Below are 16,082 nucleotides of genomic sequence, written 5' to 3' on the forward strand. Positions count from 1 at the left end.
CCAGACAATTATTAATGCTTTTTAAGTGGGGTATCCAAATCCTTAGACACCACCGGCATCTACCCCAGCTAGTAGGGTAAGATTGATACTACCCATGGGTTACAAAAACACCACAGCTGTTGCCTTGAATCCCAGAACCGCCCTGGGCCGACTCTTACCCAGCCTCAGTCAGGCTCACAGTCCTAAGGAGTGGCGCCAAGTCGGTGTGAGTGCCCCAGGTTGTTCTGATGAATCATTTCATTCGGGAGCTGCTTCATTTGAGACTCTCTCTGTGTCTTTACTTCCAGCAGTGAAAATAAATCTTCAGTATTGTTAGAGTGGTGGACGGATTTGAGATAAAAAGAATAAAAATGCTTATCCAAATCCCGCTTATGTATGCACCCACGTCAGTTTATAGGCATGGGGAGGTGTATAACCATCTCCCTCCACCCTAAAAAATGATGTGATTGTCGAAGAGTTGGTTATTGTGCCTGAGAAGCCTGCTTCATAGCACTTAGGCCTCAGGAATGACCACCAGTGAGAAGAAGGAATTGGGGGGTTCAGTCAGCGTATCTTAGAAATCCTCCTTAGTGCTTTTTCAGAGAACATGGGAAGTGTTGGTAACGATCACATTCATTGTTTTGCAATATCGTTTGCATATAAAATGGTTTTAATGGTGCTTAAAAACTGTTTATTGGCTTTTGCTCTTAAGTAAGTTAAACTTTTCCCTTATTTACATTATAAATTTGCTGAGCTAGTCCTTTGCAAAAAAAAAAAACAAACACCCCCCTTCACCACATCACAAAAACAGACCTCCTGCTTTTCTCGATGTTTCCTAATTATAATTAACTTTGAGCTTAAGATACACACCAAAACTCCTGGCTAACGGAACCCCTTGAAGCCTAGGGTCCTCTTTTCTGGAGGCTGGCAGTTGAAGATAAGGAGTTAGAAATCTGCAGGCCCTTCCCAAGCTCCCTCCCTGCCTTTCTATGGTCCATTCAAGGAAGACATTGGTCTGCCATGCGCCAGGCTCTGTGTCAAGCTAGAGGAATTCTTTCAACAGATAATACTGAGTGCCTGTTACATGCCAGGCACTATGCTAGGTGTCAGAGACAGAGCAGGGAACTGAACAAAATTCTTTGCCTTTATAGCACTTGACATTCTTTGGGGGCAACAGAAAAAGTCACCAAGTAAACTGTAAAATATGTCTTATTAGAAAGTGAGGCATGTAACAGGGAAAATGGAGCAGGGAAATGAGACGCATGGGGCAGAGGTGGCAGTTTTGAAACTGTGGTCAAGAAAGGCCTCCCTGGGGCGCCTGGGTGGCTCAGTGGGTTAAAGCCTCTGCCTTCGGCTCAGGTCATGATCCCAGGGTCCTGGGATCGAGCCCCACATCAGGCTGTCTGCTCCGCAGGGAGCCTGCTTCCTCTTCTCTCTCTCTCTGCCTGCCTCTCTACCTACTTGTGATCTCTGTCTGTCAAATAAAAAAAATCTTTAAAAAAAAAAAAGAAAGGCCTCCCTGAGAGGATCAGATGCAAGCCAAGGCCTGTCCCAGGTGAGGAAGGGAGCCAGGTACAGGCAGAGGCTCTCAGGGGGCAGGCCTGCCCCAGCATGGTGCCTGGGGCAGTGAGGAGGCCAGCGTCACTGGAGCAGGGGGAGGGTGAACAAGGGGAGTGAAAATGTGAAGAACTGGAGGGACCGTGGTGGCCCAAAGTGGACACAGCCCCTGATGTTTTCCAAGGAAGGGGCAAGGGAGGAGAGACTTAAATGACTATACAAAGGAATGAAATGATGTGAAATGGAAGACCCCTGAGTAAAGGGGTAGAGCAAACGGGTGTTGTGGACAGGGAGTGCATCATGTGAACACATTCTTCACGTGAGAGAAGCCCTTGAGTCTGAGGAATTACAGGAAGGCCAGGTAGCCAGAGCTGGGAAGAGCAAGGGCAGGTAGGCCAGCAGGAGTGGGGAGGGGGGGTATCTAAGTGAAAGCCAGACCTCCAGGGCCTTCTAGGGAAGATTAAGGATGTCAGTGTTCATTAAGAAAACAAAGGGAAACCTCATCAAAGGGTTTTTGAGGAGACAGGAGGGGGTTGTTCATCAGATAAGCATTTGGAAAATTTAATCTGACTGCAAAATGAAAAATGAATTGGAAGGGGACACTAAGAGATTCTTTGAGTTACCCAAGTGAAAAGCAAGGATAATGTGGACTGGAAATAAGAGGAGTAGGTGGATTCAAGAGAAGTAAATGATCAAATGGATTGGATGTAGGGCAAGGAAGACAGAGGAGTCAGCGATGCTTCTATGTTTCCGACTCACAGGAGGATGGACAGAGGGAGGAGTGGTGCACAGACAGGGATGGATGGATAGACCGGTGGAAGGACTGGACATTTACTCCAACGGGTAACACTGAAAGGGAACCAGATTTGGCAGGAAGCTCAGGGATAGATGTGATGTTGGCAGTACCAGGGAAAGCTTATAATTTGAATCTGGGGCACAACCAGATACCTGTGAAACATTCAAATGAAATGTCCAGTAAGCAGTTACACTGACTGCTTTGAAACCCAAAGAGGAGGGATCTGGGCCCAAATAGAAAAGAGTGAATCTTGGGGCACAGAATGGCAGTTGAAACCATTGGCATGATAAGATTATGTGTGGAGGAAGCATGGAGGGCATCAAGTGCCTACGAACTAGCGTGGCGGGGCTTCAGTTATGGGGAATTACTAGGCAATACTGCCTAATGTGTTCAAAGGATCATTATCTCATGGAGAAGTGAGGGTGTCCGTAGTGCAATGAAGACTGATGTAACAACATGAGAATTGTTCATGAAATTAGCAAATGGTGCTTTGAATGGAGTAGGCGGGGGGGTGAGGAGACAATGGGTGAGGACATAATGGGAGGACAGACACCTTTACAAAGGGGAAGAGAAGAGGGTCCCTTCTGAGCTTTGGTTTTCATCCTTATTGTTACCCATGCCCACCTACTCCTTTTTCCTAGCTAATAGTGGGGTATCTAAGAGGAGAGTGAAACCTTTGACCCAATCTATCCCATCTGATTCTTTGAACCAGTGTCCTAGTCTTGATATTCATGCTGAAAACTACTCTCCCGGGGTTTTGTTGCATAGCACTATGCTTTTCTCTCCCACTGGAGCCCCTCTAACAGGGTCACTTCTCAGGAATCTACTACTCTCATGATCTGGTGTAGGAATAAAGACAGTTGAAGAGAGGATGGTAGGAACAAGGGGTTAGTTGGTTAGGTACAATTTGGCAGGGAGAGCTCTTGGTGTTAAAAATCAGATGGATGAGAATAAGGGAGAAACAAATCAACACAACATGTTTAGGAAGGAAAAAAAAAAAATCTGGAAGAATTAGACAAAGTAAGAGTCAGGGGTTCTTCCAGGACACTGAAGATTAAAGAGTAAGGCTCCCTAATCGAGGGTCTAGGTGTAAGCAATAAACACAACAAGCCTGAGTAACACATAAAACCAACAGCAAGAGCAAAAGTGAACATGAAGCCACCTACTGCTGAACTCAAAGTTTCCTCATTTGCTTGGTGCTCAGAACCAGCATGACCTGAGCATCCGGGTGGGCACAAGCAGGGACACCAGGCTGGCATACAGATCACACAGGGGTAGATAGCTGAGCACCTCCCATTCGTTCCCTTGTCTCTTCTGCACCTTGTACCTCGAGACCAGTGCAGCAATAGTCCTTGGCAAGTGTGTAACCACAGAGAAGCAAGGCCATTATTTGCAGAAATCAACTGTAATTAAAATTAATTTTGATTCTCCTCTCAGAGGGCAAATGTTACTTAGATCATTGTGGTTCCAATTTACCTTAAATATGTCATCAATATTTAGCAGAAAGAGAGTGGGTTGGAGGTGAAATATTATCAATGACACACTCCACTTCCACAGCCTAGTTATATCTAATCACATACAAGTGAATTGCAAGGCTATTAACTATATCCATCATGTTTAAAATGGAAATGTTAAAATATTTGAAGCTACTTAGAGGTGTTTTAAATATAATGTTATGTGACAAAAAGGGCAAAATTAAGCCTTTTTTTTTTTAAGATTTTCATTTATTCACTTGACAGAGAGAGAGATCACAAGCAGGCAGGGAGGCAGGCAGAGAGAGAGGAGGAAGCAGGCCCTCCACGGAGCAGAGAGCCCGATGAGGGGCTCGATCCCAGGACCCTGGGATCATGACCCAAGCCGAAGGCAGAGGCTTTAACCCACTGAGCCACCCAGGCACCCCATAATTAAGCCTTTTTAGAGACTTAGAGTTAAGCATAGAGACCTGCTTTAAATATCTCGTTACCCAACCTCTAGTGTATGCAAGCACACATCCATAAATGCATGCTTACACATCCATAAATACAGACATGCACACACACAAATACCCACATACATACATACATATACATAAATACATACACACTTGCATACATAAGTATACATACATGGGGAAAAACACCAGCAGATTAGAATTTTTCAGTAGTAAGCAATTGTTTCTTATGCTTTATACCACATCTTTATGTGCCTGTTTCTTACCCCAAAATATTATTTTGCCTTATTTCTTATTATAAAGGCTTTTTTTGAAAGGAATGAGAAGCATAGCAACAAGGGCTTTATGTAGATTTTCTCAAAATGTCAGAGTTCGTTACCCTTTTTGATGGGCTAACATTGAGTTCTGATTATAATATAAACATTTGTTGGATTTTGATCATATTCCAGTCATCCATGGCTAAATGGATATCTTTTTCCCCCCAATTTTATAAAAGCAATTCATACACATTACCGAAAAATCATGCAGTAATGAAAAGTTGGGGGAAATTGCTCAGAACCTCACCAACAATGTTTGATCCCTACTAATATTTTTTCTGTTTCTTTGATCTTTTTTCTGTTCTTTGCCTTAAAGTTGTTGCCTTTATTTTTTAAAGTAAAAATAGGCTTATTGTTTTATTTCTGATTATAAAGACAGTATAAATTGTGTAGACTATTAAAATAATACACAAAATCATAAGGATGAAAATAAATATGACTCTAAATTTTCCCACCCAGCAGAATTCCCACCCTTTCACTTATCCCAGTATACATTTCTACACACATATACAATTATTTCCTATAAACAGACTCTTAAGAGACATGCTGCTTTCTAACCTGCTCTACTTCACAATATGTCACAGAGATCTTCCCAGGTAAAGAAATGAAATAAAATTAAATAAAAGCATAGAAATGCTTTCTGATGATCATATCATATTCCATTGTTTTATAAGACTGTTGGTTCTCAACCCTCTTCGAGCTTCCTGGGTGTCCTCTGAAACCAGCTCCCAGACACAGAGGAAAGGGAGAGAACAAAGAAAGAGGCAGGGCGCTTCAGGATGGTAGTTGGGAGTTTTGATAAGTAAAGGGAATTTATATACAGAGCTTGTCTTGGGCAGCAGCAAGATGAGAGGATCCCTGCATCTGCCCGCCAAATCTTAAAAGTTCATGAAGAGATCTTAACTAGCTTCGGTCACCTATATTGTGCAAGTGTTCTCAACACCATATCACTATCTCAAGACTATGCCTTGGAGTAGCTTCTGGGAGAAGGAAAAGCAAGCAGAACCACATTCCAAGGATAATGGGGAGATGGGTGAGGAACTTCAAGTACCCAGGTCCAACTCATGGGTCAACCACTGGTCACATCTTTTCGATGACCTTCCCCAACAGAGACCACTGTTGATCAGTTCCCTATTGATATTCTTGAATGGTTTGAACTAGATAGGGACAGAATAAATTGTATTTAGAAAAGTAGCTGTTGATATGGATTTACAAAATTCAAGATCCATTTATGTTAAAACCTCTCAACAAAGTGGGTATAGAGGGAATGTACTACAACTTAATAAGGGTCACATATGACAAAGCCACAGCTAACAAAATGGGGGAAAGCCCATTCAATGGTGAAAAACAGAAAACTTTTCCTCTAAAATCAGGAACAAGACAAGGCTGCTCACCCACTCTTGCCACTTTTATTAAATAAAGTATTAGCAGTTTTAGCTATAGAAATTAGGCAAGAAAAAGAAATAAAAGGCATCCAAATTGGAAAGGAAAAAGTAGAATGGTCACTATTTGTGAAAAACATGATTTTTATATATAGAAAACCATCAAGACTACACACACACACACACACACACACACAATTAGAACTAATAAGTGAATTCACTAACTTTCAGGGCACAAAATCAATATACAAAAATATTTTGCATTTTTATATACTAATAACAAACTATCAGAAAGAGAAATTAAGAAAATAATCACATTTACAATTTTATCAAAAATATTAAAATATCTAGGAATAAATGTAACCAAGAAGGTAAAAGACCTATACTCTGAAAACAATAAGACACTGATGAAAGAAACTGAAGAAGACCCAAATACATAGAAAGATATTCTGTCCTCATGGATTGGAGGAATTAACATTGTTAAAATATCTGTACTACCCAAAGCAATCTATAAGTTCAGTGCAATCCCTATCAAAATCCCAATGGCATTTGTTTACAGAAAAAGAACAACCAATTCTAAAATTTGTATGGGACCACAAAAGACCTTGAATAACCAAAGCAATCTTGAGAAAGAAAAACAAAGCTAGAGGCATCACACTCCCTGATTTCAAAGTACATTACAAAGCTATAATAATCAAAACAGTATGAAATTGGCATAAAAACAGATATAGATCAATGCAACAGAATAGGGATCCCAGAAATAAGCCCACACCTATATGGTTAATTAATTTACAACAAAAGAGGCAAGAATATACAATGGGAAAAGGACAGCCTCTTCAATAAATGGTGTTGAGAAACTGGGAAACCACATGGAAAAAAACGAATCCAGGCTACTATATTACTCTAGATATAAAAATTAGCTCAAAATGAATTAAAGACTTGAATGCAAGAGAGAAACCATAAAACTAGAAGAAACCCAGGTGGTAAGATCCTTGACATTGGTCTTGGTGATGGTTTTTTGGATCGGACTCCAAAAGTAAAGGGAACAAAAACAAAGATAGATGAATGGGACTATATCAAAATAAAAATCTTCTGCACAGCAAGGGAAACCGTCAACAAGATGAAAAGGCAACATACTGAATGGGAGAAAATATTTGCAAATCATATATCCAATAAGGGATTAATATCCACAACATATAAATAACTCATATAACCCAGAAAAAAATCCAACTTAAAAATAGGCAGCAGAGCTGAATAAACATCTTTTCTAAAGAAGACATACAGATGGCCAGCAAGCACATGAAAAATGTTCAACATCAGTAGTCATCAGGGAAATGCAAATCAAAACCACAGTAAGCTATCACCTCGTACCTATGAAAATGGTCATTATCAAAATGACAAGAAGTAGCAAGTATTGGCAAGCATATGGCAAAAAGGCAGACTTCGTGTCCTATTGGTGGGAATGTGAATTGATGCAGCCACTATGGAAACAGTATGGGACCTCCTCAAAAAATTATAAACAGAACTACCATGAGATCCAGCAACCCCACTACTAGGTGTTATCTAATTTGGAAAGATATATGCACTCCTGTGTTCACAGCAGCATCATTACAATGGCCAAGATACGGAAACAACCTAAGTGGTTGTTAATGGATGAATATGGATGAATAAACAAAGAAGATACACACACAAATATAGATAGAGAGGTATTAGATAGACACATACATAAATAGATGTAAATATACCTCTATCTATCTATCTATATATAATGGTTATGAATACATACACATACATTCAGATATATAGATATAATGGAATACTATTCAACCATAAAAGAATGAATTCTTGCCATTTGCAACAACATGAGTGGAACTAAACGTATTATGCTAAGTGAAGTAAGTCATTCAGAGACAGATACTGTATAATTTCACTTATATCTGGAATCTAAAAAAAAAAGAAGAGCAAAACAAAACAAAAATAGGCCTATAAATATAGAGAACAAACATTTGGTCACCAGAAGGGGGAGGAGGAGGTGGGGAGGAGGACAAAATAGGTGAAGGGGATTAGGAGGTACAGTCTTCAAGTTATAAAATAAATAAGACATGGGGATAAAAAGTACAGCATTGGGAATATAGCCAGTAATATTATATCAATTGCATGATAACAGATGGTGACTAGACTTACTGTGGTGAGCATTTTGTAAGGCAGATAAATATTGAATCACAGATAAAATGTTATACACCTGAAACTAATACAACATTGTGGTTGCTAGAGGGAGGGGAGTTGAGGGAGAGGTGAAATGGGTGAAAGGGGTCAAGTGACACAAAATTCCAACTGAAAGATAAGTAAAGCATGGGGATGTAATGTCAGCGTGGTGACTATAGTTGACAATATTATAGTAGTACTTGAAAATTGCCAAGAGAGCAAATCCTGAAGTTTTCATCACAATAACTAAAAAAATGTTGTAATTTTATCTAGTGACTTATTGCGGTGATTTTACAATATATACAAATATCAAATATTATGCGATACACCTGAGACTAATATAATGTTGTATGTCAATTACGCCTTGATTTAAGAAGAAAATATTTAAATAAAAAGACAAGTTCCTGAATAGATGCCAAGGAATTAAGAGGTAGGAGCTATTTGGGCGTATTCATCCTGTTTCCTCTTCAAACGTAGCTCAAGCTCATCTTTCTAAAAGGTTGGCTGCTTAGAGTGCACAGGTTTTCCCCTCCTACACTGACTGCCAAACAAGCACCCTGGGCTTTTTGTAGTTTGAATTGCTAAGCAACAAGGATGTCACTTTTATTCCCATAAGAGGGGTAATTCCTTTTTAGTGGAAACTATACTCCTATACTAGTCCTATACTCCATGCACTTGACATGTTCTTCTTTCTTGGTCCCAACGATCCTGGGAAGGTAGCCCATCATCAACCTCTTTGTACATGAAGCTGAGCGAGATTAAGAGTTGGTCTAAGTTCACAGTTGGGGGGAATTGTAGAGAGCCAGGATTCAAATCAGGGTCTCTGGGACACCAGAGCCAAACACTGCACTGTATCAACATGATATGGTTTGGGAATAATGGGGGGGAAAAAACACCCATACTGGAGGAGAAATGGGTTTGGTAATTGATAAGTCTAAAGCTTGGGTCTTTTCAGCCTTCCTGGGCTATATCTCCTGGAGATAGCAAATCTATAAGGTCTTAACCCCTTGGCTTTCATGAACAGTTGACCTGTTGTTAGCCATGAATCCCACTGGATTTCTCATACTTTTATACCTGAACAGCTGAGTTCTCCAAACTTCTTCCTCCTTCCCTAGTACTGAGCAAGGCCCTCCCCTGGCTAGTCGGCCTCCAAAACAAAGTGGAAGGATCAGGGGCTCAACCAGTGGGCAATGGCAGTTCTGTGGATCCCTTGCCTGAGCGTCTCCCATATTTGCCATATGCCGGAAATGTCCTCTGGGCATTTCCTCATTGTCATTGGGTAGTATTTCACCTCAAGTGTGACCCAGGACAAGGATCTGAGCTTTCCTAAAAGAATGCTTGATGTAGGAGAGTCTTCTTAATTGGCTTGTGATTCAAGGTGACTGAGATTTTAAGAAAAGATGGCAGTGAGCCTCCATGTACTGACTTATTTGCTGCCCAACCATCTATATTTATTGTTTCCATAACCAACGGAGAGCTTGATTTAAAAGAGGATGCCCAAGAATCCCAGTTTCCGTCACCGAGGCATTTTCAGAGGTGCAGCGGAGTTTAGGGAAGACTGTCCTGGCTGGAGGGACAGATCCTCTTACTTCTTTTGCCCTTCCTCCCTCTGACTCAGCATGAGTGATGGTGAGACTAGGCTTTTTATTTCATTGCTGTTGAGGAACGACGGTGCTCTCACGGGTGTGCTGGATACGTGCGGGCCTAGGACAGCCAAGAGGGCAGTCGTGCAATGACCAGCCTTTTCTAGCTGGGCAAAATTCATGTCCTTTTGTTCTCCACAGCTAACTCCTGCCTCCGAGAGATTAAGCCCATTCTCCCCGCTAAACTCGCTGTCTCCCTGCCTTAAGATACACTGACTTAGCAATACTCACACATTTATCACTGAAAGAAAACAATGCCTCCTCAACGTCATTGCAGTAATTTTAAGCCATCTCCTGAGTACACATCAATAATGTATGACAGTTGTCCTCTAGTGGCAAGCTCTAGAGTCACTGTCACCACTGCCTTGCCTTCATCAGGGGAAAGGGAGTCACAGAGGAACTCCCGAGGGTGCTAAGACAGTGAGTCCATGACATGCCCATTCCCAGCTTTGAAGGTGCTGTTTCTCAGGACACCCAGGCTTAGAGGGGAAATTGAAGGGGTATTCTACAAGGGAGGAGTGGAGAAAGTGGACTCATATTTTTAAAAAATTGTGGTAAAATGAACATAATATGAAACTTACCACATTAACCATGTGTGAGTGTCCAGTTCAGTGGCAAGTTCAATCCCATTGTCATGCACTCATCACCCTCTCCCAGAACTTTCTCATCTTCCCCAAGTCTGTATTTACTCCACGCTGGCTCACTATTTCCCACCTCCCCTTAGCCCCTGGCAACCACATTCTTCTTTGTGTCTCTGTGAAATGACTGCTCTTAGTGTCTCATGGAAGTGGAATTATGCAATATTTGCCCCGGGCTGGGTTTATTTTGCATAACACAATGCCCTCAAGGGGTACCCTTTTATTTTTAAAGAATAAAATATAATTACAAAGCAGGGCATATAGCCTCCAAATGCAGGTGAACAGATTTGTTGTCAAGCAAACACTGATAAAACCACTAAGGAAGTCCACAACAGGACCTTTCCAGCACCGCAGAAAGCCCCAGCAAACCTCGCCTGACCACAGCTTGCCCCTTCTTCCATTGAGACAGTGACAATCGAGACAGGGCATTCATTAGTGGGGTGAGCGGTTAAGGGGGTTGCACGCACCTGCTGTGTGTTGGGGGATCACTGCAAGCAGTGCTGTGAAGAGAGGCCGTGGGGCTGGGCACAGTGGCCTGGCTGAAACGTGCTCACGGAGATGTTCAGAATGGACGTTACATCGTCTCTGAACCCAAGAAGTTACAATCTAGTAAAATCAGCCTTAGAATAAGGAGAAGATACTACCAGGCATATCAAGAGAACCAAAAGCAGTCTCAGTCTGCTTAGGGAATATGCTCAGCATATGTCTTCTGGGTTTCCTCATCAGGAGGAGGGTAAAGCAATTAAATGTGGAGAAATAGCAGCCAAGTTAAAAAAAAAAAAAAAAGATTGAGGGAGGGAGAGAGGTAACCAACTGAAGAGTAGGAAATGATGGGGAAACTCTATTTCAAAGGCTCTGTTTATGGGAGATGAGAGTGCAGTCTTATCAGAGATTGAAGTCCCTTTGCAGAACATTCCAGAACAATTTGAGAAGCCCAAGTGTGGTAAATCATAGGGAATGGGCGGCGTTCATCCTCAGGTTCTAAGAGAAATAAAGTGTGAGAGAAGGGGGATTCTGACAAGGAGGTACAATAGATCTCCTGACAAGGAGAGCACTGCTTCTGAAGATTGGGAGCTTCTAATGTGATGCCTGAGTTTAAAAAAAAAAAAAAACTGCCCAGGGAAAGTCAAGGAGTATAGGAAGGCAGACCTAATCTCCCTTCAGAGGAGCTGACTAAAAGCCTGATGTGTGCAGAATGGCCATGATTCGGGTCTATTGGAACATCTTTCATTCGGGAGGCTCAAATGGCTTTGCTGCCGGAATTGCTTACCGCCCAGCTCTGCGGTAACTGTGTGTGTGCCCCAGCTCTCCCAACAAATGCAAAAGCCGGAACAATCCACACATCCCCAGCTCCCCAGTACTCACCTCCCGCACGGCCCCAGCAAAAACAAGCACGGGGGGTTGGGGTGGGGGGGCTCTGGTTGTAAACAAGAGGTACTCTGAGAAACTAGATCTTAGGGTAGGTCATCTCAAGGAAAACTTCCAGCCACACATGGGGTCTGTTCCTGGCTTGCTCTTGTGTGTGTGGACCTCAGCTGTACAGATGAGAAGCGAGAAGAACAGTCTGTGTGTCCATGACGCAGCACGCAATGGTGGTAACAGCTGGATTTATCCATCACTTATTGTGTCCGAGGCTCTCGTCTAATCTTGTTATGGTTTTTTTTTTTAAGATTTTATTTACTTATTTATTTGACAGAGACAGCAAGAGAGGGAATACAAGCAGGGGGAGCAGCAGAGGGAGAGGGAAAAGCAGGTTTCCTGCTGAGCAGGGAACCCAGTGTGAGGCTTGATCCCAGGACCTGAGATCATGACCTGAGCCGAAAGCAGACTCTTAACGACTGAGCCATCCAGGTGCCTCTTCTTTTTTATTTTATTTTAATACTCCCGATAATCCCTTGAGGTGGTCACTGTTAATCCCCAGGCTACAGATAAGAAAACTCAAGCACAGATAAGTGTAGTAACATCCCCCAGACTCCAGGTGAGGGATTCTAAACCACACACCTGACTCTGAAACTCACACATAGGATGTAGAGATCGGCTTAGGGAACTGAGGGACGGTCCCGGTTAGGTGTGTGTCTGCACCTTCCAGAAGGCTGGGCCATGGTTAAAAACTATCATTTGCCGGGGTGCCTGGGTGGCTCAGTGAGTTAAAGCCTCTGCCTTCGGCTCAGGTCATGATCTCAGGGTCCTGGGATCGAGCCCCGCATCGGGCTCTCTGCTCAGCAGGGAGCCTGCTTCCCCCTCTCTCTCCACCTGCCTCTCTGCCTACTTGTGATCTCCGTCTGTCAAATAAATAAATAAGATATTTAAAAAAAAAAACTATCATTTGCCAAGGCGGACGTCAAAGGCAGCCATCAGAATCTCAGGGTTTGTATGTGATTTAGTGAAGTCGTTACACATTAAATCTGAGAAATAAGTCTGTTGTGATTCCCAGGACTCAGTGGGGAAGTTTCAGACCTCTGCCAATGCCTCACGCCTGTCAGTGATCAAAGAGTAAGTTAATGAGAATTGCTGTAAAATGCAAATAATTATAAATCCTTCCTAATTTTCAGAGAAGAATAAGAAGTGTGGAAGGTGTGTAGTATTTAATTCTTTGTTTATCTTTAAAGCAGCGTGGATGTGACTGATCTCCATGTCATGGGCTTACATTCTGGGGCTCTGAACAGCCCAACAGATTGCTTTCAATCACTGTTTTCTTTTTGCTTTGCAGATGATCATTCGCGGGTGAGGCTGCAGACCATAGAAGGAGATACCAACTCAGACTATATCAATGGAAATTATATCGATGTATGTATTTTGCAACTGTCCGTAAGCCCAACCATTCTGACATATTCCACATCGTGTGTCTGCTGTGACATGGGTGGGCACACATTGCTCCAACTCCAGAGCAAACACATAGCTGTTGCCCCACACCCTGCAGAACTTTTGGGGGAAGACATGGCCAGTCCTGGTCTCCAATGGGCCTATGGGCTGGTGAGCTCCCCGCTCCCCTTCCGCGCCTCCATTGCTGTCCTGCACTCCTATGGACCAAGAAAACATTATTTCTGGGTTGTTGTTTTTTTTTTTTGTTAACAACTTAGATTATTTGACACTTAAAAAAAAAAACCTGTTTACATATTAATAGGATAAAACTCTCTAATTCTTAATTCGATGATTTGCAATCTCGCATCATTACTGTACTTTTAAGTTGCCTTCAAAGTAGTCTGCAGCTGTTAACCAGGACGTGTAAGGCACACAAGACACGTCATTAAATATGTAGGCTGTTTAATTATTGAAGATGGCTTCTTTGTTCATTCTGCATCATGTTAACTTAATGTCTTACATTAGAATAAATTCCTGAGGAGACAGCATGTTTTCAGTTGAAAGAATGAATGAAATCAAAAGTCGCCTGAAAATGAAGGGAAGTCATTGTTACCTTCAAGGCCCAGGCTCACATTAAACAGGCTTCAGCTCTCTTGCAGTTCCCCAGGCAGTGTGCTTGGCTGTCACACTGTCTTCTAGCCCATCAATACTTCCATGGGCAGGGAAATAAATAATAGATATAATAAATATGTCTATCTATAATATATCTATAATAAATACATCTATCCATATATGTATCTAGATATATCTATCCATATATATATATATGGATAGATAGATATACATATATATAGGTTCTTATCCATATATAGTTCTTATCCATACATATATGTGTTCTTTTATTTTCTTGGTTTTCTTGGTTGAGTATAAATCAGAAGCTACTGAAAGTCCTAGCATCACAATCTAGCACCAAACCAGAAGAAATGTTATTTTTAGTATGACTTGGAAAGGTTTGGGACTTCAGCTATGGATCTGAGGGTGGGCCTTGCGGGAGGACTGTTTGAAGACTAATTCCCATCCCGTTCCTCAAATGAACCCCTAAACTTCATAATGGCCCAAAACGTACCCAACCCAAGTTAGATTTTTTTTTCCATTAAAGCAAAATTTCTTCCTTAAATACATTATACTTATTTCTTTACCCAGCAGACATTTAGTGAGTACTTATGGGATAATTCAGAGGTGTCCCAAGATCTGTTACCTTCTCCCCAGGGCCTCATAGTTTAGAAGCTAAAGTAAGAAATATCTTCTCTGTAATACTCTTTCCCATGGGAAATTCAATGGGAATCCTGTTCCATCCCCAGTCCCAACTGCTAGAGCCCCTGCAGAGTCCTTAAGCACAGGGACAGTATCCTACTCCTCTCTGTACCTCCTGCACTGGGCGCAGACCTGAAATACCGTAAGCACTTAGTTAAGTGTTTTATGAATCAAGGCCTGAAGGAGTAAATGGAATCTGATTAGGCTTTGTGGTAGAAGTGATTTTAACTAAACTTTAAAGAATGGGCGGGTAAAGATGCAGAGGAGGAAAGACATAAAAGTAATGAAAATACCAGATTAATTAGTTTTTATTTTAACAGAGAAGAGAGTCAATATTCAGGGCCTGTTTATTCACTTAGTCAACAGGATTTTATTGAGCAGCCTATTATATAATATGTCAGTTACTGGTGTAGATATTGGAGTTGCAACTGCGAGCGATTCAGACGAAAAACAAAAGCCGACCTCCAACCCAGTGGAGCTGGTGCTTTAATTGGGGGAAATAGCAACAAATGAGTAAAACCAGTTAATTCTATATGGTATATTAGGTGGTAATAGGTACGATAGAGAAAATGGAAGCCGTAATGGAGGACACAGAGAAGCAGTTTGGAGGTGGATTGTAATTTTTGGGTAGAGTGGCTGGAGTCAGCTCTACTGAGAAGGTAATATTGGAGTGGAGAAATTGTGCCATGTAGGTATTCAGGGAAAGAGCATTCTAGACTGAGAAAAGCCCATGAAAAGGCCTTGCTGTGGAACATGGCTGGCAAATTTGAAGTGAAACAAGCCGGCGAGGGTTGGCGGAGTAGAGTCAAGTCGAGGGGGTAGAGTCACAGTTGAACAGGTCAAAAGGATTGTAGGGACAGATAAGGTAAAAAGTCATACAGATGTGGGCTTTTACTGTAGCATAGGCAGTCACCGGGGCAGGGGGGTGATATGATCCCAGAGTGGAGAGGGGAACACATTGTAGGTGGGTGTGAATAGAAGCATGAACACCTCCCAAAGAAGCATGAAGACGTCCCAGGGGTTATAGGAGCAGTGAGAGAGCTGTGCGGGGGGGAGGGGGGAAAGCCTGGAATTATGGTGGCACTGGAAGATGAGAAATGATAGGATCCTGGATCCACATTCAACCCAGAGCCCTGGATTTGCTGACAGTTTATTTGGGGGGTGTAGGAGCAAGAGAGGGGCCAGGGTGCCTTTGAGATGGCATTGCTGTTATCTGGGAAGACGACTGTTGACAGAGCAGATTCAGGTGGGAGGTAAGGGGGAAATAAGGAATTCACTTTTAGGAGTGTTAATCCTTAAATATATGTTATACATATAGGTGAAAGTGTTAAGTAGGAGATTATCCCACATTGGAATTTGGGGGGGGCGGGCAGGGAAGGCCAGGCTGGAAGTGAGGATGCAGAATTCATCAGCATACAGATGGCACTGAAGGCCATGGGACCAGATGAGATCACTAAGGGAGTCCATGTAGATTAGGAAAGAGTCCAAGAACTGGGCCCTCCAACATCAACGTCAAGGC

At 42.2% G+C, this 16,082-nt stretch overlaps 1 protein-coding gene across 10 annotated transcripts in view; it reads left to right on the forward strand.

The window, feature by feature from the left end:
- PTPRM (protein tyrosine phosphatase receptor type M) overlaps window positions 1–16,082 on the forward strand; it is a 765,571-nt gene that overhangs the window by 671,735 nt on the left and 77,754 nt on the right. For all 10 annotated transcript variants that reach the window (XM_032875725.1, XM_032875726.1, XM_032875727.1 and 7 more), the window contains one exon: window positions 13,158–13,234. In XM_032875725.1, the coding sequence (XP_032731616.1) occupies window positions 13,158–13,234 (77 nt within the window). The remainder of the gene's footprint in view (window positions 1–13,157; window positions 13,235–16,082) is intronic.

The sequence above is a fragment of the Lontra canadensis genome, unplaced genomic scaffold (assembly GCF_010015895.1).
Source record: "Lontra canadensis isolate GAN:19392208 unplaced genomic scaffold, GSC_riverotter_1.0 scaffold57, whole genome shotgun sequence".
NCBI lineage: Eukaryota > Metazoa > Chordata > Mammalia > Carnivora > Mustelidae > Lontra > Lontra canadensis.